This window comes from Sprattus sprattus (genome assembly GCF_963457725.1).
Source record: "Sprattus sprattus genome assembly, chromosome: 1".
Lineage (NCBI taxonomy): Eukaryota > Metazoa > Chordata > Actinopteri > Clupeiformes > Clupeidae > Sprattus > Sprattus sprattus.
This window is the reverse complement of record NC_137920.1, coordinates 75,845,236-75,867,710: the sequence shown is the minus strand read 5'-3', so window position 1 is coordinate 75,867,710 and position 22,475 is coordinate 75,845,236. Positions and strand designations below refer to the sequence as shown.

Below are 22,475 nucleotides of genomic sequence, written 5' to 3'. Positions count from 1 at the left end.
ACTACATTACCCACACACTCTCTGTTCTGATCAAACTACATTACCCACACACTCCCTGTTCTGTTCAAACTACATTACCCACACACTCCCTGTTCTGTTCAAACTACATTTCCCACACACTCTCTGTTCTGTTCAAACTACATTACCCACACTGTACTTTTCGTGGTCCAACTTCAGACGGTAAACAGTACGACCGGAAAGAATAATTAAACCAAATTAAAAACTGAGAATCGCTTTTAGATTATCAAAATCATTCAGCTCTGTGTGAATGCACAGGACAGCACCGGACGGACAGCTTAGCAGAACCAGGTGAGCATTTCACCTGGTGAGGGTGTGATGGCAGAGGAGGTTAGACACAAACTTGGACAGATCCTCTGCCAATCCCACCCCTCCTCCTGCCTCGTCCTTTCTTCATCCCCCTCTTCCTCTCATTGTCCCTTTTTTCCCAGCCCTTATCCTCATCATATATTAAATCATTCCAAAACATTCAGCCTAAGAAGACAGCAAAGACGATGAAGAAAATGATGAGGATGAGGAAGATTTTGATGAGAAGCCAGCGGTTGGCAGACACCGACTGGAAGTACTTAAGGATCTCCGTGTGTGCCGCCTCCACGTTGAAATGGGTGTCTTCCACGTGGGCATCGATCCTAAGGACAGGACCAGGGGAAATGTATTAGACAAGGATATTTATGCGTTCTTTTGAAAAAGGGACAGTGTACATTGATAAACATTTCCCAGAAAATGTAAATGCACCGGAATTAGCTAGGTTAGATAGTTTTCATCCGTTGTCTCTTGGCAGGGCATGACAGAGAGATATGAAGAAAAAAAAGAATAATAAAAATATATATAATTAAAAGGAATAATAATAATAAAAAAGATAAGCAACAGTTTGACAAAACAGCGCAGTTATGAAAAACAAATTGTAAAAACCAGACAGACAAGGTGTTTGACATAAAAAGAAGTTACGGTGTGAGTAATGCAGCAGTGGCCTAATTATGGTTGCAGGTTTGGTTATTTTTTTTATCCATTTCTTAAGTTTGTTTTTGAACACTGAAATACTGGTGCACTCCCTCACATGAGTAGGAAGGGTATTCCAGTAATAAGAGGCGCGTACTGAGAAGACTGTCTGTCCAAAAGAAGACTGTCTGTCCATAAATAAATAATACTCATTGCAAAAGGACAGTGGCCTAGTTAAAATATCCCCATAAAATTCATCATTGTAATCCACATGAAAACAGTGTTATGTGTTTCAGGTTAATCAAGAGGAGAAACCACATTGGCCTGCAGGGACATGCACAGGAATATTGAAGGGCAGTTGCTCTGCCCTGGAAAAAAGGGGCAACACAATGTTTTTTGTCACAGCCGCTGCCACGCCCCGTCATCTGATATTGGAAAATTTTGCCAATATAATTTTAAACTCTCACTAACCGTTGCAGCCACGCCCCCCTCCCCTGATCGCAAATATATATTTTTCCTTCGGAGGGGCATCTTCAGTTGAGGAGGGCAAGCGGGCAGTTGCCCGAGCAACCTTAGCCCAGTCCTGTGCATGTCCCTGTTGGCCTGCATGTCACACATGTCACCCTCTCTGACCCTCCATCGCCCTCCGTCACCCCGCCTCACCTCTGCACCGTCTCCTCTTGCTCCTTCACCATGTGCGCCAGCTGCTGAAAGATGGAGCCCAGCTCCACGATGGTGGTCTCGATGTTCTGCATGGTGTCTGCCCGGCTCTGGATGTAGGAGGACTGTAAACAGGCACAACACAACGACACCATTACGGTCCCCGCAGTTGCCCTAGGATATTACCAACGCACATGTTCCTACAATGGATACTTCTTTTTTAAAGATGTATTTTATGGCTTTTTATGCCTTTAATTGATAGTACAGTTAAGAGTGGGACAGGAAATGATAAGGAGAAGAGGTGAGGAGTGGACAGGAGAAATGACATCAGGCCGCAATCGAACCTGTGTCCTCCATGAGCGTCAAGCCCAAATGTGGTCAAGGCTACTGTGTGAGCTACAGTGCGCCCCCAATGGATACTTCTGAGGTCTTAGCCTATACCAACCTACCTGTTCATTTATAAGCTTGGGATATTACCAACGCACATGTTCCTACAATGGATACTACTGAGCTCTTAGCCTATACCAACCTACCTGTTCATTTATAAGCTTGGGATATTACCAACGCACATGTTCCTACAATGGATACTACTGAGCTCTTAGCCTATACCAACCTACCTGTTCATTTATAAGCTTGGGATATTACCAACGCACATGTTCCTACAATGGATACTTCTGAGCTCTTAGCCTATACCAACCTACCTGTTCATTTACGAGCTGCATCTGCTGACTCTGTTGACTGGCACGGAAGTCCATGTCTATAGACACGTCACCTGGCCTCTTGGAGTCATCGTGCATTAGTAAGGAGTTTCCTGCATCTGAAAAAAAAGAGAAATGAAATCAAACGTCTTACATGTACATGTATTCATCCAAAGTGACTTGCAGTACAGTTAGGGCTGAACAATTGGGAAAATAATCTAATTGCAATTATTCCCCAAAATATTGCGATTGCGATTCGATATATGATTTTTTTCATTTTATCCTTTTTTTTTTTCCCCCAACAAAACGTACTGAATGATTTTAAAATGAAAATAATAATTTAATAAAATTGCGTTTTATCATATCGTGATTTAATCGCAAATGCAATTAATCATTCAGCCCTACAGTACAGATATACATTTCCACCAGTATGCTTCTTCCCTGGGTATCGAACCCGTGATCTTGGTGTAGTTAGCACCAAGCTCTACCCATTGAGCTCCAGAAAACACACAAACACAATCCACACTAGTCATGAACAGTTCCAGTGCTTTGCTGTCAGCTGAGATTCTGACTTCACAGGATCTGCAGTTCTATGTAAAAGAAAGCCTCAAATCCCCTGCTTTCCACCTTTGTTTTACATCCTCACACAGATCTCAGTCTAACAGCATCAGAGGTAGAGGCGAGGCTTTAAGGAGTGCTGGTGGGTCTGCCCTTACTGAAGTTGTTGCTCTGCAGAGGTGACGATGTGTTGGGCGGGTAGTGAGCTGGGGCTGGAGAGAACTGCTCTCTGCGACTGTGCTGCTCTTTCAGATTCTGAAGAGACAAGAGGAAGAGGTGAAACTCATCAACTCGATCAATCAGCTAAATCATGTCTTTTCCATGAGACATTTAGCATGCAAGTGTGTTTGCAGAGCTCTTACCTCTGTTCTGACCTCCAATACCGACTTGAAGTCATTTGACATGGCTGCCAGCTTCGACTAGAATCAAGAAAAACAAAAGGCAATAAAGCACTGTTTTAAAGCACTATTTAAAATCACTACTTTAAATCACTATGTTAAATCACTACTTTAAAGCACAATTTTGAAAACTCAATGTTAAAGCACTACTATGCCACAGACAGGATTGTCAAAGAGACATTTGACTGTTTGCAGCATCACCGGTCTAAAAATCCCAATCACTGACTATAGAATCTCTAAGATCTCCAATGTAACCACACTGCTGAAATGGGACGATAAAAAGAGAATGGACATGCCTTTACTTTCTAGGGTGAATGTTCTTAGCCTCTTAAAGGAGTGAGGCAGTCTTTCGAGTATTTGTGGTGTGAGTGAACTTTACCTGTAATGACACAACAATTGTGTTGGAATGTGTCTGCAGGTGTCGGCTATTCTGACGACTTCTGGATCGCACCAGCTCCTGCAGGTGGGCTATCTGCTTATTAAGACTGTTGATGTCCTAAGGGAGGCAATCAGAGCGCAGTGTTGATTTAGATTAGATTAGATTAGATTCAACTTTATTGTCATTGCACAGAGTACAAGTACTGAGACAACGAAATGCAGTTTAGCATCCAACCAGAGGTGCAAAATAGCAATAAAAGTGCAGAGTATGTGCAAATGTAAGGTGGAATAAGTGAATAAATATGATATGTACAGTAAGAGTTAGAATATGACACAGAATTGTTATATTAACATAATTGAGACTAACAGCAATTGAGGTAGAAGTGATATGTTATAAATTCAATAATAAATAATGTGATACAACAAAGTTGTTTTTCTTACCTGTTTCACAATATAAGTTAACTCGTCAATTTCGGGAGCCTTATCATCAAATAGAGATTTCCTTTGGGCAACTGCACAGAAAAGGCAAAACGTCATGCACTGTCTATTTGAAAATAATAGGTCGATGAAGGACATGTATGTTTGAAAAGAAAGCTCTTACGTATCGTCAGCTTTTCAAGCTTGGCAAAAGAATTACTCAAGTCTCTCCCAATACGCCTATGCAGAAAAAAAAAATTAAGTTAGGCCAACAAAATGACATACTGTGCTGCACGTTAACAAAGCAAAACAAAACCAAACATATAAAACAACATAAATGGATGAAAGGGCTCGTTCCAGACACTCACTTTGCCATAAGAGTGAAGTCACTGCGTTGCCTGACGGCACTGACGGCTGGTTTACTGCTCTGGATGCCATTCTGAGAAACCATGACAACGATGCGCAATTACAATCAATTCCTGAAACTGTTCTCATCCAAACGTTTAAACATGCACAAAACAGTGTAGTTCCACCAAAGTATTGACAAACTATAAATGATTCCTGGTGGCCTCTACACTAACAAACAACGTTTTCTTAGACAGTATGTTCTGTGACTGGACAGCTGATCCAGTGTATGTGAAAGCACAGTGAGATCCACTGCACCAAGACAAAGTCCTTGTTTGTGCAAACTAACTTGGCCAATTAAAGCTGATTATTCTGATTCTGAGAAGGCTCACCTGTCGTGCCAGCAGGGATCGCAACACAGACTGGAACTCAGTGGTACGGTCCCGACAGGATGCCCCACCGAGGTCAACCGGGGGGGCAAGGGGCATAGAGGTAGAGAGCGGGGCATCAGCCTGCTGGAGCAGCTGTGTCTGGGTCTGAGACGGCCCATGATACACCCCGTCTTCATTGCTCCTAGTTCCGTGGCGGCGGCGAGTATTCATGAGGCCTCTCACACATCACCTTTGAGAACAGATGGAAAAGAGGCTGTGTATTATACTGTGCCATGTATTATATATGTATATATTATTATTATATACTGTGTTTTGGACATCTGAGAACATTCTCAAAAAAGTTGTTTTTGGTTGGGGCTTGTCTAATGATACATCAGCTGTGCTCTGTGTGAAAGTGCTTTACAGATGACACACCTCCCATTCGTGCAGATAAGCGTAGGTACGTTTTTTTTATATCAATGTTATTAAATGATGGTACTGTTTACAGGCTGCAGTCCTGGGCGATATGACTATGCCAAACACTGATCTTACGAAGAATGCTGCAATAACTTAACCCTCTGACCAGGGCAGGCTGTTCGATTTCACACACAGACGTTTTACGCAATAACTGATTCTTACTTCCCATTGGTCCGTCTAACCAACTACCAGAACTTATTAAACAACATCAGCGGTTAGCTTGTCATAGACTGACGGTTCACTGAAAATCAGGGTACACAACGGAATGATATTTCTACACAATGGGCTCTAGTCAACAGATAAAAACTGTTAAAACCAGAGGCTGAGCTAGTTCATTAATGAGGTGTTACATTGGCTCACTTAGCCATCTAGCTTCCGAGTTAGCTAGCGCTACCGGCTAGGCTATACTATACTTAACTAATGTTAAGGAGAGGAAACGAAGAATGTAAATGACATAGAAGTTTATCATCTATTTTACCATGTCACCCATGTCTCAATACCTCCAACATAGAAAATAAGATGAAGTCGTTACATACCGGAATTACCTCCTGTTGGTTTCGTCGTGTATTTTGATCCGGGTCCTTGCCGTACACATGACATCATTGACACGTCGACATCTGCGTGTACGTCAAATATTTCGTCAGGTGCAATGCCCACGAATGAACACTGGGTGGCAGTTCTGTGCCAGAAGGACTGCGATGAGCAATTTGCTGAATTTGACGAAAAGCATACTGGATTCGAATCATTGACTCGCCTTTAAGCCTTATGTGTATGGCGGTCTTGCTTACGCTAGAATACAATTTCTAATGTTTTATTGACATGGATTTGAAACGAAATGTGTACCATTTACACACTACAGACATTGTATCCTAGACTCAAAATAAGCATTGTAATTAACACCCAATATTGGTGCGAAGAGAAAACAATCTATCATTACATAGGTCTGCATTTTCTCTCAGGTTGTGGAAGGAGGCCAAAAACTTGCTTCGAACCAGTAGGTGAAAGCTCCCATACACAGCATGGCTTTCTTTTATCTAATAAATCAATTTGGAACAAGATAATATTTATCTAATCAGCTGAATCTTTCTCGCAAATGATTCATGCAGAAGGTGTTGTTCACTAGCGTCTACATTCCTTGTTGTACAGTGACCACACATCCTCATGTTAATTATCCAGATTTGAACTTCAAGGCAGCAACAAGATTTAGAAGAGAAAGGTGGGGCAGAGTCCAAGAACGAAAACATGGTTTGATGTATCTAATGTTGGCATATATCGAACATCACATAGCAGTCATGCATGGGGACTTTTGGGTGTGTAAATGTGTGGACATCAGAGTAGATATGTCTTTATATGGGGAACATTCTGTGACAGTCCCTTTTTCTTTATTTCAGTGAGAATACTTATTGTCGTTCCAAGAATTTATGTAGATTGTCCTGAAATGTGCACTACCATTCAAAGGGTTGGATTCACTGAACATTTTTGTTACTTGTTTTTAAAAGACAATCACACTTTTTTCCATTGATTTGGAATATCTGCATATGAAAGGCTAATTTTCAGCCACCATCCCTCTTGCGTTTCAATGGCACATTGTGTTTTCTAATCCTAAATTACCATGTGCAATTCATCATCAGAAAACCCTTTTGCAATTGCATTTGTGTGGCTGAAACCCGTCGTTAAAGAGAAGCAATAAAACCAACCCCCATTGGGCTACTTGGGAGTATCAGCACTTGTGGATTTGATTTATGCTCTAAATAGGGTCAGAAAAATAGCGTTATTCAGGCCCATATCTGTCTATTATTTGTCTTAGAAACTAGGGTTATTCCGTGTGAGAAACTGAAGCCATCTCACCAGGGTGTGTGTGCACCACATCCTTAATAGAGCAGTGCAAACTGGCTCTAACCAGGTCACAAAAAGCAGCAGGGGGCCCAGGTATACAACTGTGCAGGAATATCAGAACCTCTAGTTTGAGAAACTGGAAAGCAGGCCTTCTGGGCAGAGTTTCGAAGAAAAAGCCATATCTGAGATTGGCCTATGAAAGGACTAAACTATAATGGGTAAAAAGAAAACACATACTAGGTGGAAGATTACTGAAAATATATGTTATAGACAGACAAATCTATTCCAAACTTTTGAACGGTAGTGTTATCAGTCTTAAAAATGTTTTCCTAATCTAAACCATGTTCCCTAGTTAAAGCCAAAAAAAGAACACCTTGGTTTAAAAAGTCTGAGTAAAGTCAACATGCAGCTCAACCATTTTATTGTTCTGAAAGAGCAGGTTAAAGAATCAAAGCAAGTGTTTTAACATATGCATAGAAATGACAGTGAGCTTTGGTGATTTTAACATACAACTTTCGGTTTGTAGTCATTTGTGTTTAAACAACATCATGCTATTCAAAGAAAATGTTCCACCAAAAAGAAAAAAAAAGGATCGTTATCTTAAAGCGTTGTCACTGACTACAACCTTTAATTCAGCAGTTCTTTATTTACACTAATTCACTACAAATTTCAAAGGAAACAATCACAGGTTAGATCCATGAAAGCCCTTACACAGATTCTCATTATAAAACTCTTAACTTGAACACTATCAATGCCATGGGTACCTTGCACCAATAGCACATAATGGCACTGGTTGATAAGACTACAGTGCAGGTGTTTGGGTATAAGATTTCATCCTTTTTTTCAAACAGGGGTAGAATATCAATTATATGGTAAAGCAAAATTTGAGGAATTTAAGATTCATCAAAATGATTTAGTGAGATTCTGATAGAATGTTACATGTATTTTTGGAATGGCTTTCCAAAGTTAAGAATTTAACATTTTTTATATAAAGTCCTGTGGGAAAATTCAACGATAGGCCTATTTAAAGGCTTTAAAATGTTACATTTCAGTCAGGAGTCCTTGAACGCTTGCTTGTGGTTCTCAGTCATTAAGCGATTTTTAAAAATGTTACCATATTTCCTTCCTCTTTTGATTTGGGCTATTTGCAGAAAGCCACACCTTACCAATAAGTAAACACCCATTATGAAAGTACTTTTATATGACAGGCTAGTCTGGATTTGTCAGTTTCCTAGTCAGATACACAGACCAAAAATGCACTTTGCCACCCTGCTGAAAGCAGAGGACTCATAATTAAGGTTATATACATTGGTAGATGTATAAGATTTGAGATATTACAATAGTCTAATCTTTCAATATACTTTCATCTCCCTGGGTTCAAACAGGCTATTGCTTAGAGGTATACCTTTGAGCTTCAGCTGGCCTTCGTGTTGTTGTTAGCTAGCTAGCTGCATAGAGGGGTGTCAAACTGCTGCAGATTAATCAAAGGATCCACATCAAGTCCTTTTGAGGTCACAAAGTTCAGCACAAACTTCAGTGAATGAATAATGACTAACTGAAAGCATTTTTACAGTTATACTGCAAGGATGTTCACTCAATAATCAACTTTCAAATTAAACACACTACAATTCAAAGTTCTTTCCCAAAACAATCATGACATTAACAGTGTGAAAAAGAAGAAGAAGAAAAAAAAAAAAAAGACAAGTAGTAGTAAGACTCCTTCATATCCCCCAGTTGAAACAGAATGCCCACATTCAATCACACCAAGTCATGGTCAGTTTCTTCAAGTGCTGAAGAATTTATATGATAAAAAAAATGTATGGAATGTATGTGGCAACTGGTCTGGTGAACCACTTAAAGGTTATATGGGTCAGGATACACCGAACCTGTGGTCTCATACAGCTGCTGGTGTTGATGTTTGACAGGGACATAATGTGGGTTCTAAGTCCAATATTTTACATAATCTTTGCATTGATCCACAAAATAAAACTCGAGTTCCACACACTTGGGTTATCGAGTGCCACATGGGATCAAAACAGTTTGATCATGCTTTCCCGTGACTTGCCGACTCCGACCCATTTCACTATAAAAGAAAGGAGAGAATGTAAAACGGTTCAAATTAGCGAGTCAACAGACAATAGTGCTATTCCAATGTCAATGTCAATTCACCCAGTATCTTGAAACCTCCCCACCTCAATTCATTTGGGTTTTTCTAGTGGAAGAATATTTAAATATGATGAAGAAATCTACAAATACTAGAGACTTGGGGTAATTGATTATGAAGTTACAGCCACTTTTACAGATGGGTTTGGGTGTTTATTGTCATCTTTAACCCTTTTCAGTGAACCTACATTGCCACTCCACGTGCTCCACTAAGACCCATGCCAAACCTCGACAAACGTACCTGGCACTTGTAGGAAGGTCTCGATGAAGTGTATGTAGGCCTGTGCTTGAGAAGGCAGGTCTTCGAAGCAGCGCACCGCTTCAGTGCTGCACTCCCAGCCGGGCAGGGTCTCGTACTTCACCGACACCCGCGTCAACACATCCATATTCGCTGCACAACGCAAGAAAGGCCAGGTCAAGAAAGAAGCACATCTTAAACTTCAGCAAAACCGTAACAAACAGCCTGAGAAACAGACGGGTAGGCAAGAACCTCCAAATAAAAACAATAGTGTGTTACCAGGGAAGCTGGGGAGGTCTTTTCCATCAACGGTGTACGCAACACCTATTTTGATCTCCTTCAGCGTATCCAGGATGTCCAGTTTGGTCAGGGCAATACTGAAAGGGGAAATGATAAATGTCATGAACACATGACCAAAAACCACAAACACCTAGATGACTGCAGAGAGAGGAAGCCTGTCCTTACGCGGTGAAGCCATTGATCATGTGAGCGTATCTGACGAGAACTAGGTCCAGCCAGCCACAGCGACGCCGTCTGCCGGTGGTGACCCCAAACTCCCTCCCCCGGGACTGCAGCAGAGAGCCAACGTCCTGTGTGCACACACACACAAACCACAACCCTGCAATCAGTACACAAGGGCAAAAAACACCAGCAGACAGGAACCTATGCTCTCAGGGTAAAAGTGACTACCCAGTACGTTCTACTGACGCAGACGGAGGAAGCCATACATTGTCCTGTTCTGTTGGGAAAGCTCCCACTCCCACCCTGGTGGTGTAGGCCTTCACTACGCCGTAAACGCGACCCACATGGGAAGGTGGCACTCCCAGCCCTGTGCACACGCCTCCGACTGTACAGTTGGATGATGTCACAAAGGGGTAGGTTCCTTAAAGAAAAAAGAAAAAAAAAGAAAGAATACAAACGTTTACAACAAGAAAAGCCTCCTGCAGGCTATAAATACTTCTTTGTACCTCCATCAAACTGAGGTCACAGCCATGGAAAGCAGACGGTCTTCGCTAACACTCACCGAAGTCGATGTCCAAGAGAGCGGCATTAGCGCCCTCCACAAGAATCTTCTTACTTGGTCCATTCAAGGCTTGGTGCATGAAATACACTCCATCCGTCACCAGGGCACGCAGCCTCTCAGCATATTCCTAGGAGAAGAATGGTATACATCGTATTTACAAAACAAGGCAACAAAAACATGATTCAAATGGTCTAAACCAGTGGTTCTTAGCCTGGGTTCGATCGAACCCCAGGGGTTGTCGAGTCACTTTCAGGGGTTCGGCAGGGGTCAAGACACACACAGTATAGCCCAGTTCACACTAGCAATGTCGGGGCGTTTTTATACATACGTACGTTTTGAAGAAATCATATTTAATTTTTCAAATTACGAAGGGTGATTAAGCTTGCAGGGTTCAGAACCTCCAATAAGGTTAAGAACCACTGGTCTAAACCAAAGATCAAACCCACATTGGCTAGTGGTTTCATATACCTGATGCTGTGCAACATACCAAACAATACATTCAGGAGAACTCACTTTGAGCTGTTGTAGTTCAGCATCTACGTCGATGTTGAGGTTAGGATACATCGTCTGAAAATGCCCTGCCAGAACACGAAATCTACAACATACAAACACCAATTACTTAAATGAAATAAACCCACAATTGTCCTTATTTACCTCCCAACATCCCATAGGATATTTCTAATGTATAGCCATATACACATTTGTGGAACAGGTGTTATATATAAATAAATATAAACATATATAAATAGATAAGCCTCTCTAACAGCAATCGGCAAAAACAGCTTGTTATAAATCAACAGCTGAAAGGTTGAATACTCACTTCTCCTCGAAGACTGAGAAATCAGAGACCAAATCACACACCCTCAGTCCATTACGAGCAGCCTTAGAAGAGTATGCCGGACCAATGCCTTTTTTGGTAGTGCCCAAACTAAACACACACAAAAACAAAGAAAGGGTAGTGTCAAACTGTTTACGCTTATTTTCACATTGCTGAGAGATGAAAAACACGAGGGGCCATATTTTGAGTGGTGGGAACACATGGCACTGCTAACTTAAACCCAACTATTCCTTAGACTAGACCCCTAGAGAGCTTTGACTTCCTTTCATTTCTGTCCAACATGAAACTAAGTCAATAATGGCAGTCACGGGGGGCACTGTGGCGCAACCAGTAGCCCCGGGCACATTAAGGCGTGATGCCACACATGGAGGACACAGGTTCGATTGCGGCCTGATGTCATTTCTCCTGTCCACTCCCCGCCTCTTCTCCCTCTCATTTCCTGTCCCACTCTTCACTTCAGGTTTCGATTAAAGGCCAAAAAGCCCAAAAATAAATCTTTAAAAATAAAATGATGGCAGTCACTGAGAGCATCCTAGCAGCTCGCCTAGGTATTGGCACACCAACAACACCAGTTGGTGTAGTTAAATGATATACCTTGAGAATGCAATCTTGACTTACGGTATGCATACTGTGCTTGTCAACAAAACACCCACAGCATGAAAGATGGTAGAGATACAGGGCAAATGTAACTTTCCACAACATAACCAACCAATACACCTAACAAAGACTACAGGGTGCATTTTCCAGAATGTCATGAAATATATGACCTTTGTTAACAGAGAGAAACTATGGTAACAAACTAATTCAACAAGTGAACTACTGAATACATTGGAGATGGAGAAGGATGCTTATGAAAAGTGATGTTGCGATGTCACTAAATAACTGACACAGACCAACTGATTTGTTGGACATCGGCGGTGAGGGTGGGGATTTCCTGCAAGCCTTCACAAACATCACACAATTATTACATAACTACACACACACTCACTTTTTCCCAGCCTGCAGTTGTCTCTGTTGCTCCTGTATTCCATCAACAGCTTGGTGAAAGTTGAACACTGTCAGGATACAAGAGAGGGGACATTTTACTCCAGATATCACCACCAGTAGAAGTTACAATGAACATACCACAGAGTTGCGAACACAAAGAGACACTGCAAAATAGGCCAAAGAAAGTGAATAACTATGCAACTGGCATACAGGACCCTATTAAGGAAAATATGTGAGTAAAACACTAACAACAAAACTCTTACCAAGATGCGCACGATCAGAAATCTTCAGCCTCTCCTCCCATCCTTGAAGTCCTATACAGATAGAGGAGAACATTTAAAAAACATTTTTTTCCCTTCCCCAACCCATCAATGCAAACTAAATCTGAAGACTGTGGTTTATAACTGGACATGTTAATCAGACTAATCACCTTTTCCTTTCTGAAGGTTCTTTTCAGCCTCATCAAACAACCCAGGCAGATGGATCACAACCCCGTTGCCTATGAAAAAAAAGCACCTTGTAATTGTCATATAAAAGACATAGATACAGTGGAGCTGATAGCAGCAGTCTATGATTGTGTCATCCTAATACAGTTACAGATCGTTCGTCGTTTGTACAGGGTATTATGGTGAGGTAATATCTTTTATCACGTACCAATGAAGGACAAGGCCTTTTTGTTCAACACTCCGCTGGGCAGCAGGTGGAAGTCGTATTCCACCGAGTCCACCACCACCGTGTGTCCTGCGTTATTACCTCCCTGTTGGCACATAAGACATTGACTGGGGGTCCATGCACAAATAACTTACTCCAACTTGGTGACTTATAATAAGACTTCCCGTTCACGTAGACCTCGGCAGAATGTATTGTGAACACCATTTCTTTAAAACACAACAAAATTGCAAGCCATGATGATCCGGGGACTAACGTTACAATCTCATCAACTGTCGCCAACCTTATTTTACCAAAGCTAGACATTTTTAGCAAGCTAATCATAGCTATTTAACAATTAACCTATTTTTCCAGCTAACTACATTGACACCATTTTTTGCCAAAGTTTGTTCTCCAAATTTCCGACTTAAGCATTTTTGGTGCTAACTGAGGTCGTGAACTAATTTAACTAATCTTGCCGTTAACGTTCAATGTAGTGTTACCTAACGATAACTTATCTGAATGAAGCTGCTAAATCGGAAAGGTGGCTAACCCTTTTCTGTGACCCGGAGATCAATAACTTAACCGCTACAGTAAACGTAAGGTTATCTCAATGCCAAACCCAACACAACATTAAGGTTCTACTGCTAACACATTGTGGTTTAAAACTAATCATTTTATCCACGCCTATCGATTACTGTGTCCATGCATGGTTCACACTTTAAGCATACCAAAGGCCTGCAAGTTGCGGTTAATGCCCGACCCCGGTTACTTTAGGAAAACAGAGCTAGCTAACGTTGTCGTTAGTGTCTTGTTTGGTCATGTTGTCTAGTTTACTAACGTATCTACATGTATTTGTTTAATCGGGCTATACATGTATGCGCCCCACTTAACATTATAACTGCAGTTCTCAAGTTAACGTGCACATTTAAATGACGGTTAAACGCTCACGTTGTCGGAGTAAAGCTTCAACTAGCTAACGTTACTTTTGCGTTCTCGTTAGCTAGCATAGGATGCTTACCTGGCACCTGCATACAATATCTGCGTCCATTGCTAAGAGGTCGACCACTTTCCCCTTTCCTTCATCTCCCCATTGAGCTCCAAGAACTACCGTCACTTTATTCTTTGGCTCCCGAGGAATCCTTAAAGATTCAAGATCACTCTCGCGGGGTCGTTTCATGGCTGGTTCTCCATTCATGGCGGTCGTTTCCTGACCATTTGACATACTATTGTCCGCTGCCATGCTGCGTGTTTGCAATTGCATGAGTAGTACTGCAATGTGTTCTGTTTCGCCGACAACGTGCTGCGTGAATCTAGCGCCAAGGAAGGTAGATACTGTCAGGAAGAAAAAACCTAGTACGCATGTGGCTTCAACCAATCACGGCTTAGCTCCGTGCTGAGACGCCAACCAAATCATACAAATAACTTTAGTCATGGTGTATCTGGGCCAATATTTTATGTGAAATTCAATGAAAAATAATTCATTTTGACTTTTCATTTCATGTCATAATCTGGCATAAAATTCAACTCTCATATGCTTGAACAATCTAGTCATATTTCAAGCCCCCCTGTGAATCACGATTTGCCTAATCGACGAGTGTCTAAGGTCAATGCTCCACAGCCATTTTCAACATCTGTACCATTTCCCAGAGCAGTACAAAAAACAAAGGCCCTGCCATTTGCTAGGGCAATGTCACAAGAGTCTTTCCCGCGTTCACAAGGATTCTGTCCTGAACGTTTACCCGCCAAATTATATTCCTATGAACCTTTCAAAATAAAAGTCAGACTATGGTTAGTGTATGCACCTTGGTTTGTAGCCAGCCTATATTTTCTGCCAATGGTAAGAGTTATTAAGAACACCACCAGCCCTCCAACTCATTTGTGTGTGTACAGTGTAAACTTTGAGGAATTTGCAGGAGTTTTATTTACAATATCACTTTGAGTAGTAACATTCATAACGTTTCTTTTTGCAAAAGTTGTCATATTGTTCACATACATTAAAAAAGGTATTGTTAGCATTGCATGCTAACGTTTGCAAGAATTGTGGTTAAGATATTGACACATTTACACTTTGTACTTAAGGTAGCCTGCTGGCAATAAGTCAAAAATAAATGTCTCATTTGTTGTATTGTACGCAAAAAAAACTATGACACCTCAAGTGCAACCTTTCACAAACAAAACTTTGTCCTCTATGTTACAGTTATTTTAGGCCACTGTTTTCATAATGTCACATTCAGAAGAGCTATGGCAGAAGGGCATGTCATTTTATTTTAATTTATTAATTTATTTGACAGGGACAAAACATTATATGATAAATACTTCATACCACCTTATCACATACTCACAGATTACAGAGGTCGGGAAAGTTTAATCTTTTTCTGCTTCTATTATTAGTAGCAGATTGTCCAAAAATGTTGTCTTTAGAATGTAAAAATACAGCCTAGCTACTTTCAGAACAGCCATGATGCAGCCTCATTCTGATGGCATGATGAAATTAGAACATTTCTTAAAGGCACCCAGTGCAACTTTCGAGGCTTAAAAATAAACATTCAATTTCTAGTCTTTTTTACACGTAGTAAGTTTCAATAACTCCATACCATTACATACCGACATTCAAGCAGCAAAGATGAGACGTCGTTGTGTGGTGAGAACTGATAGAAAATCGATAACAACAACAATCGCCGCCATTTTCTTTCTTTTTTTTTACCTGCAATAAATAAAGCAGGCTTCCTGTCAATGGAAAAATGGCTTCTCCCCACCAGCGATTGTTGTTGTTTACGATTTTCTATCAGTTCTCACCACACAACGACGTCGCATCTTTGCTCCTTGAATGTCGATATGTAATGGTATGGAGTTATTGAAACTTACTACGTGTAAAAAAGACTAGAAATTGAATGTTTATTTTTCATTGAATGTTTACATAAAGTTGCACTGGGTGCCTTTAATGTTCTTGTATTTAAAAAAAAAAAAAAAGTAGTTTCTTTGCTTTAGTGATTATGTCTTCATCTTAAGGACTTTTTGAGGTAGTGGTAGCAACTGCCTAGGCTGTCAATATCTCTGACTGTAACCACGCCTGAAACATGGTGTGAGCTGGAAGGTCAGTAATGTGATGCCCGCAAAGGGATACAACAATCATTCCACTGGAGGCAGAATACGTCAAGAAAATGTTTTACTATGTTGAGTACAGACAGGCTGGCCATGAGATTGACATCCATTCAGGAAGTGACTCTTTTATCTAGGGTAATAGTGAGAAAAGTACAAGAGATAAGTTGTACGAGCCGACTGTATGTTTAGCATACAGTTCTCAAAACTGTTCCTTTGTCCTGCACTTATATGTATTTTCAAAGTCTCAGGGATGAAACAGGCTGTGCCGCAGATAGGGCTTTAACATCACGTGTCACCCTGGAGACTACTTATCCCAAAGCTCCTGTCAGCCCATTAATGCAAGAGACCTTACAACTGAACGCCTCCAACACTGACTGAAAACCAGTTGGTTTTACCGATGGTTTCATCGCCATTAGACCTATCTTTTGGTCATGGCAGCTTCAAAATGCAGGACACTTGCTGGGCCGGTATTCTGTGCTGCCTATTGCTTGCCAGTTTATTTGTGGGCAGTTTGTATGTTTGGCGGAGCACATTACCCAGGTAGCAGATGGCAACACCTGACCTGTAGCAGTTTGTCACAGACTTATTAAGTCAGGCGTTGTTAATTCAACAGTGTCCAGACATTGTGTTGTAGTGTCATTGCTGCTTTATTGTTAGTTTACTATTTTTTCTTTAGCTTAAGTTTAGTAGAAGGCTCCCTTATTCCCCAGTCCTCTTAAAGGGTCACTAGACAGCCGTTCGGTTCCACATTTACTTCCATGGTGTAATGAATCCTTACTGCACATTATGAGATCAGATAGTAATGTGTATCTGTGGTTGTGTATTGTGTTTACTTCATGTTACTGTTAATGACAGTTGACTGTTAATGACTGTTAATTGTTTGTGCTCATTTTCTCAGGGATCACCCCAGTGTGATCAGAAGGCGTTTTACCAGTGTGATTATTGTCTCCATCATCTCACCATTGGTTGTGTGGGCATGGACAGATTGGATGAATATGTTGGTAACCTGGCCATCTTATGTCAAACCTATGCTTTCTATAATAGTGTTTGTTTTCATTTGAACATTAGCAAAAATGGAAAGAGTTTATTTACACTATTTATACTATTTTCAGCCAGGTGTCCCTCTTATGGCGTTGATGGGGATCCGGCTGGAAGGAGTAGTGCCTGCTGGCGTATTGCCTTTGTTGCTTACTATGGTACGGTTGGAGTTTTCTCACATACATTTCAGTTAAATGCGTTGTATGAGTGAAATGAGTCGCCATGAGTCGCCATTGGCTTTTAGATTTTGTGAAATAAAAACATTTGTTTGTTGTTTTCTCTCCTTCTCCCCGCCTTCTATCTTGCAGATGCTGTTTCTCGGTCCCCTGGCCCAGCTGGCTGTGGACAGCCCAAAAGGAATTCTTGTCGAAATTAGATTGAGATGTAGTGAGTGTTATGTTTTGCCAGGCACAATTTTTTTTGTATCTGAAACTTGTTTGGTCTTGTCACCTTTGCCTGTAGGCCGCTTTTTGATGTCTTTTGATCTTTCCAGATCTCCGATCCTTGGCTCTATGTGTCAGAGACTTGAAATGGCTACGGAACCACGTAGTTGCCCCTGTCGCAGAGGAGCTGGTGTTCCGAGCCTGCATGGTTCCGGTGATTGTGCCTTGCACTGGGCCCACGGCTGCCATTTTTATTTGCCCATTGTTTTTCGGTGTGGGTATGTATGGGTATGTGGTGGGGTGGGGGTTGTGTAGCCAAAAAACGTAATAATTTCTCTTACAGAACTAAATTAATTTTCAGTGAAAAATGGGTTGTGATTCTATTCTTAAGTGAAACTATGAAAAATGTGTACAGCACAAAATAGAATTTCCTACATTTCTGTATCCAACAATTTTGAGGTTCAACGCCCACTTAAAAGAAATGTATGATATTTGCCACAGTTACTTATTGTCCTAAAGGCATTAATGAAAGTGGTTTGAAACTTGACAATACAAGGAAATATAAGAATATAATAGGTCAATCTGACAAATAATTTATTTGAGGTCATAAGGCCAGACTTCCAAAAGGTTTATATAGGTACAAACACCCCCCAAGATGAGACAGCAAGGTGAGGTTTGTATCTTTCACATTTTAACTCGCAGCCAGTAGGCCTACACTACCATACTATTTTGTGGGGGTATTAGGTTTGCACCCACAATCTCTCATTACATTAGGGTCTGTGTGTAAGCTATATATAGGCAGTATCATTTCGCATACTTTACAATGTTTGAATGTTTTATGCTTTATGCTTTTTTTGTTCCCCCTGACTGTCCTTGTAGTTAACTGAGGTGTGGTATGAATTACTGTGATGTCATAACCTTATTTGCCTGAGGGTGGCGCAACTGTTCCATTCTCTCAATTTCTCTTTGCCACACATAGCATGTTTACGAACATGTATTTGAATGCATCTTAGAGAAAACTGAAGTCATTATGTGATTTTCTCTTTTGTCTTCATGCATTTTGTGTGCCACTGACATTCTTTGGTCAATTGTGTCTAACAGCCCATTTTCACCATATTCGTGAACAGCTGCGCTCCGGATGTGAGTCCTTGGGTGACATCTTAATCATTGCAGGTAACCAGCATTTACAAGTATGGGCGGCTACTGTTAAAAACTTCTGTTATTGGCTATTGGCAGTGGCTGCATATGTGTCATTCAGTCATCTAAATAAGTAAGATGTTGCGCACATGTGTGTAATTAATGGGAGATGTTACATATGTTTGCTTGTATTGCTACTTCATGATTGCTTGTATTGCTACAAGGAAGCTAGTAAGTAAACGGTAATTTCTATCCCTACCACTCGTCATTCGAAAACTACTGCCCGGAATCTTGTTCTGTTCTCCAAATAGTTCTTTAACACTGGTAAATGCATTTGATACTATTTTATTTTATCTTTTCAGTTTTTCAGTTTGCTTACACCTATGTGTTTGGAATCTACTCTGCTTTCATATTTATCCGAACAGGTACATTCATTATAGCTTTAAAAAAAAAAAACGAGTGCACAGTGTTTATGTTGTGCTGTAAGCAACCATAGACCATTTCTCATATTGTTCAGATCATGAATTATAAACTCATTATAAATCGCATGCCCACCAACTGTCCAGACTTTCTATGCCTGTTCGTCTCAGGTCATCTTCTGGCTCCCGTGCTGTGTCATTCCTTCTGCAACTCAGTGGGTTTCCCAGACTTCTGCAGAGCCCTGGAGCACCCCCAGCGCCCTGTCATCCTGTTTTGCTACCAGCTAGGGGTTGTACTCTTCCTGCTTTTCCTCCTGCCCCTGACTGACCCTTTCTTCTACGGTATGACACCCATCTGCATCTTATTTCTCCATCCCCGTGCGGTCTGCTCCTCCTGATGACATGAATGAAAGCACCACGCATGACTGGAGTTGGGAGAAGGAAATGTGAACTGGTGCACAGCAGCAGAACAGTCAATAGCCTACGTTACCTGATGGTTTTGCCATTGGGTCATCAATGATTCATGCATGGGTGGGTAAAGTACAAAAACACATTGGGATTTTTGCAGTCACAGATATGTTGCTCTGGTTCAGCTGTCGTAAACATTTTACTCTACCCGAGCATTTAATCGGATGGCCAAATTAGAAATAGATGCAAATAGTAATTATGTAATCAGGACAATGATTAAATTACATTTCTACATATCATAACTTAACAAACTTCTCAAATGTACGTACGTATAATCAGTAATGCCTTTTTGAAGGGATGAGTGCACAGCACATTCATAAAACCTATACATAAATGCTTCACAACACATTTATCAATGGCTCTAAAAGCATGAATCAACACTCTTGCACTAAATTACATAACTATGGGATACTACATTAGGAATGTTCTTTTCAAAATAAAAGTCCCATTTTCACTGTTTTATTCTCCCACAAAAGGTGAAAAAAAGATGGACTCAAGGGGCACTTACTTTCAATCCTATATTTAAAACAAAATGTTTTTAATATATAAATAAATCCTTCACAGTCCATAAAGTGACATGCAAAGCAACATTCATAAGCATGAATTATTTACAAAGGTTGGACAACCCCATACAGTAAAGTGACTTTAGACTCCCAAGTGAGTTCCTGTAGGATAATGGAAGATGGAGGGTGTTTCTCAGTAAACACAACCAGATTTAAGAAAATAGCTTTAATAGGCACACAAAGCACATAGGGTACAACGACATATGTTCTCACTAATGCCTAAGCTGTCCCATAATTTGTCAAAGTAAATGGTTAACTGTAAAAAAAAAAATTTGTTCTCAATTCACTGCAAAGGTAATTTTCTAAACATAAGCAATGCCATTGCTTGTCACAGCAGTTGACAAAAAAAAATGTGTTCATTCTCTCTTCATGTCTCACGTTGGGTAACTGAAATTAGGGAGGAAACCATAGGTTATAATTAATGTTAGTTTGAAAATAAGCATGACATTCTTGTGTTTATTGTTCCCACATTTTGAACTCTTTCCTTAAAAATAACTGCTAAAGAAGAGAAGGAGCCAGTTTCAGTTGGAATACAAAAAACTTGCAAGCTACATAGGTTGTGTGAGCCTGACGCTAGCAACATTAAATGGAATCTGAAGAACACTATTACAAAAATGAACTAACTTTTCTGCTACTGAGGCTAGTGTTAACCGCACATTTGCATGTGAACACATACAACTCATGTTCCTAACACATGTTCCTAATTAGTTGGGGTTTATCTAGCCGGCTAGGTACTATTTATAAGCTTGCTAGTATTTTACATCTGTAAGTTGGCATGAACTAATGCTATTAGCTCGAAATTGTCTCTAGGTGCTAACAGAACCCAGAGCCTGACCCTCCTGGAGCAAGCAAGGCGAGGAAAGTAACACATGCATAAATATTCATGCATTCCTGGATGTGTGATAAAGCATTAATGCATGGTTTTATAAATGTCCTGTGCACTCACCCTTCAACTAAAGTGTTACTAGTTTATTGAGTATTGCCTTCATAGGCATACTAGCCTGTACTTTCTAAACACTTTCAGGGAACAGTTAAAGGCAAGGAAAATCTGCTTTTTAACAGGAAGTATGCTTCAGCAGAACCTCAGCTCAGAGGGGGGACCCATGGGGGGGGGGGGGGGGGTGGGGGGGGGATATAGTCTTGATTGATAGATACTCTCAGACTACAAAAAGACCAATGCATTAATATATTAAATAAAACATAATATGAGGTGGTGATTCAAATGGATGAAAAGAGAGGTAGACAGTATGTGTATTTGATAAAGACAGGGAGAGAGAAATAAATAAATAAAAATAGACAGAAATCATAACAAAACTCAGTTGCATCACTTGCGTATTTGGATAATGCGTTTAATATGATAAATGAATCACAAAAATGAGCGCATTCAATTTGACATCATGTAATCAGAGACATTTTGTTCGGAAATTTGCCACCTTGATTTTGACTATGTTGCTCAACTATTTTTACTTTGGTGTAGAGTTGCCTGATTACACAGATAACAGAAGTTTGCATTACAGAAAGGTCCAGGCAAAGCCAATATTTGTAGTCATTAGGAAAATATGATTGCAAAAGGGGACTTTTATTTTGAAAAAGTGCCTATAGTATTGCAAAGTAACACATGCATAAATATTCATGCATTCCTGGATGTGTAATAAAGCATTAATGCATGGTTTTGTGAATGTCCTGTGCACTCACCCTTCACCTAAAGTGTTACTAGTTTATCTATATATTGAGTATTGCCTTCATAGGCATACTAGCCTGTACTCTCTAAACACTTTCAGGTAACAGTTCAATCTCTCTTCTGTTAGAACAATATGACGATAACTGTGAATCCAAATGTGGATTTTTATTAATAAAAAGTCTGTTTTTGCACTTTTGCGCTGCTGTGTCATTGACAGTTTTCAGAAAGTTTAAACAAATAACCGGTCTATGTATAGAGATAATTTGTCATCTCAGCACTATTTTGATGGATGATATCCACATTTCTAGTCCTAAGCCTGTGCATGGTATTATAAGTTTAACTTGTGATTCATTAACTTTCCTGGCATATGAACAATTCAGTAATGTTTTATATATTGAAATATTTTGCATGTGAGATAGTCAGTCCTACCTCACCTGATGATAAGTAAACGTTTGGCCGGACATGTACTGATAAAACCTACGTGAAGAGTCCAAGAGCTCGGGGGAACTTCAGTTCATCTGAAGCACGAATCCTGCGCAGCAGGAAGTTCTGTAAAGATAAACTGATACACCTTCAACGGCCCTCTTGACAGATCCCATCCGCTGTTTTAACCGAGGAAAATGTAAGAACTGTAGTAATCAGCACCGTCGTTGATTTCAAACCCTCTAAAAAAATGCTTTGAGATTAA

General features: G+C 40.4%; 3 protein-coding genes across 3 annotated transcripts; 1 reads left to right on the top strand and 2 right to left on the bottom strand.

Moving 5' to 3' along the window:
• On the bottom strand, positions 1-5,821 carry stx5al (syntaxin 5A, like). Its single transcript, XM_080852856.1, has 11 exons — positions 5,796-5,821; positions 4,804-5,032; positions 4,435-4,505; positions 4,251-4,306; positions 4,091-4,161; positions 3,651-3,767; positions 3,236-3,292; positions 3,032-3,128; positions 2,319-2,434; positions 1,621-1,742; positions 1-647 (listed from the first exon to the last, which is right to left on the bottom strand). Exons 2-11 carry the CDS (start codon positions 5,011-5,013, stop codon positions 488-490), a joined length of 1,077 nt encoding a protein of 358 aa, XP_080708982.1. The 5' UTR covers positions 5,014-5,032; positions 5,796-5,821; the 3' UTR covers positions 1-487.
• A 1,847-nt stretch (positions 5,822-7,668) lies between these two features.
• On the bottom strand, positions 7,669-14,249 carry adssl (adenylosuccinate synthase, like). Its single transcript, XM_080852833.1, has 13 exons — positions 14,015-14,249; positions 13,000-13,102; positions 12,776-12,844; positions 12,609-12,659; positions 12,347-12,413; positions 11,341-11,448; positions 11,034-11,115; positions 10,521-10,647; positions 10,225-10,379; positions 9,962-10,086; positions 9,776-9,873; positions 9,500-9,649; positions 7,669-9,178 (listed from the first exon to the last, which is right to left on the bottom strand). Exons 1-13 carry the CDS (start codon positions 14,234-14,236, stop codon positions 9,126-9,128), a joined length of 1,410 nt encoding a protein of 469 aa, XP_080708959.1. The 5' UTR covers positions 14,237-14,249; the 3' UTR covers positions 7,669-9,125.
• Positions 14,250-16,979: 2,730 nt separating this feature from the next.
• LOC308371812 (CAAX prenyl protease 2) lies at positions 16,980-19,473 on the top strand (the record flags this gene model as incomplete). The annotated part of the gene is made up of 7 exons (XM_080846806.1): positions 16,980-17,099; positions 17,211-17,294; positions 17,445-17,523; positions 17,630-17,797; positions 18,621-18,692; positions 19,019-19,081; positions 19,247-19,473. Coding segments are annotated over 7 exons (813 nt in total), but the record flags the coding sequence as incomplete, so codon positions are not given.
• Between the last annotated feature and the right edge of the window lie 3,002 nt (positions 19,474-22,475).

What these genes read in the sequence shown, in the direction of transcription:
- stx5al (XM_080852856.1), bottom strand. Translation starts at nt 5,013, where the DNA reads ATGAATACTCGCCGCCGCCACGGAACTAGGAGCAATGAAGACGGGGTG. An exon ending in TATTGGAGGTCAGAACAGAG is followed by an intron (nt 3,129 to 3,235) that starts GTAAGAGCTCTG and finishes TTGTCTCTTCAG; the next exon opens with AATCTGAAAGAGCAGCACAG. An exon ending in TCTGCAGAGCAACAACTTCA is followed by an intron (nt 2,435 to 3,031) that starts GTAAGGGCAGAC and finishes CTTTTTTTTCAG; the next exon opens with ATGCAGGAAACTCCTTACTA.
- adssl (XM_080852833.1), bottom strand. Translation starts at nt 14,236, where the DNA reads ATGGCAGCGGACAATAGTATGTCAAATGGTCAGGAAACGACCGCCATG. An exon ending in ATGATCAATGGCTTCACCGC is followed by an intron (nt 9,874 to 9,961) that starts GTAAGGACAGGC and finishes TTCCCCTTTCAG; the next exon opens with TATTGCCCTGACCAAACTGG. An exon ending in AGACCTCCCCAGCTTCCCTG is followed by an intron (nt 9,650 to 9,775) that starts GTAACACACTAT and finishes TGCGTTGTGCAG; the next exon opens with CGAATATGGATGTGTTGACG.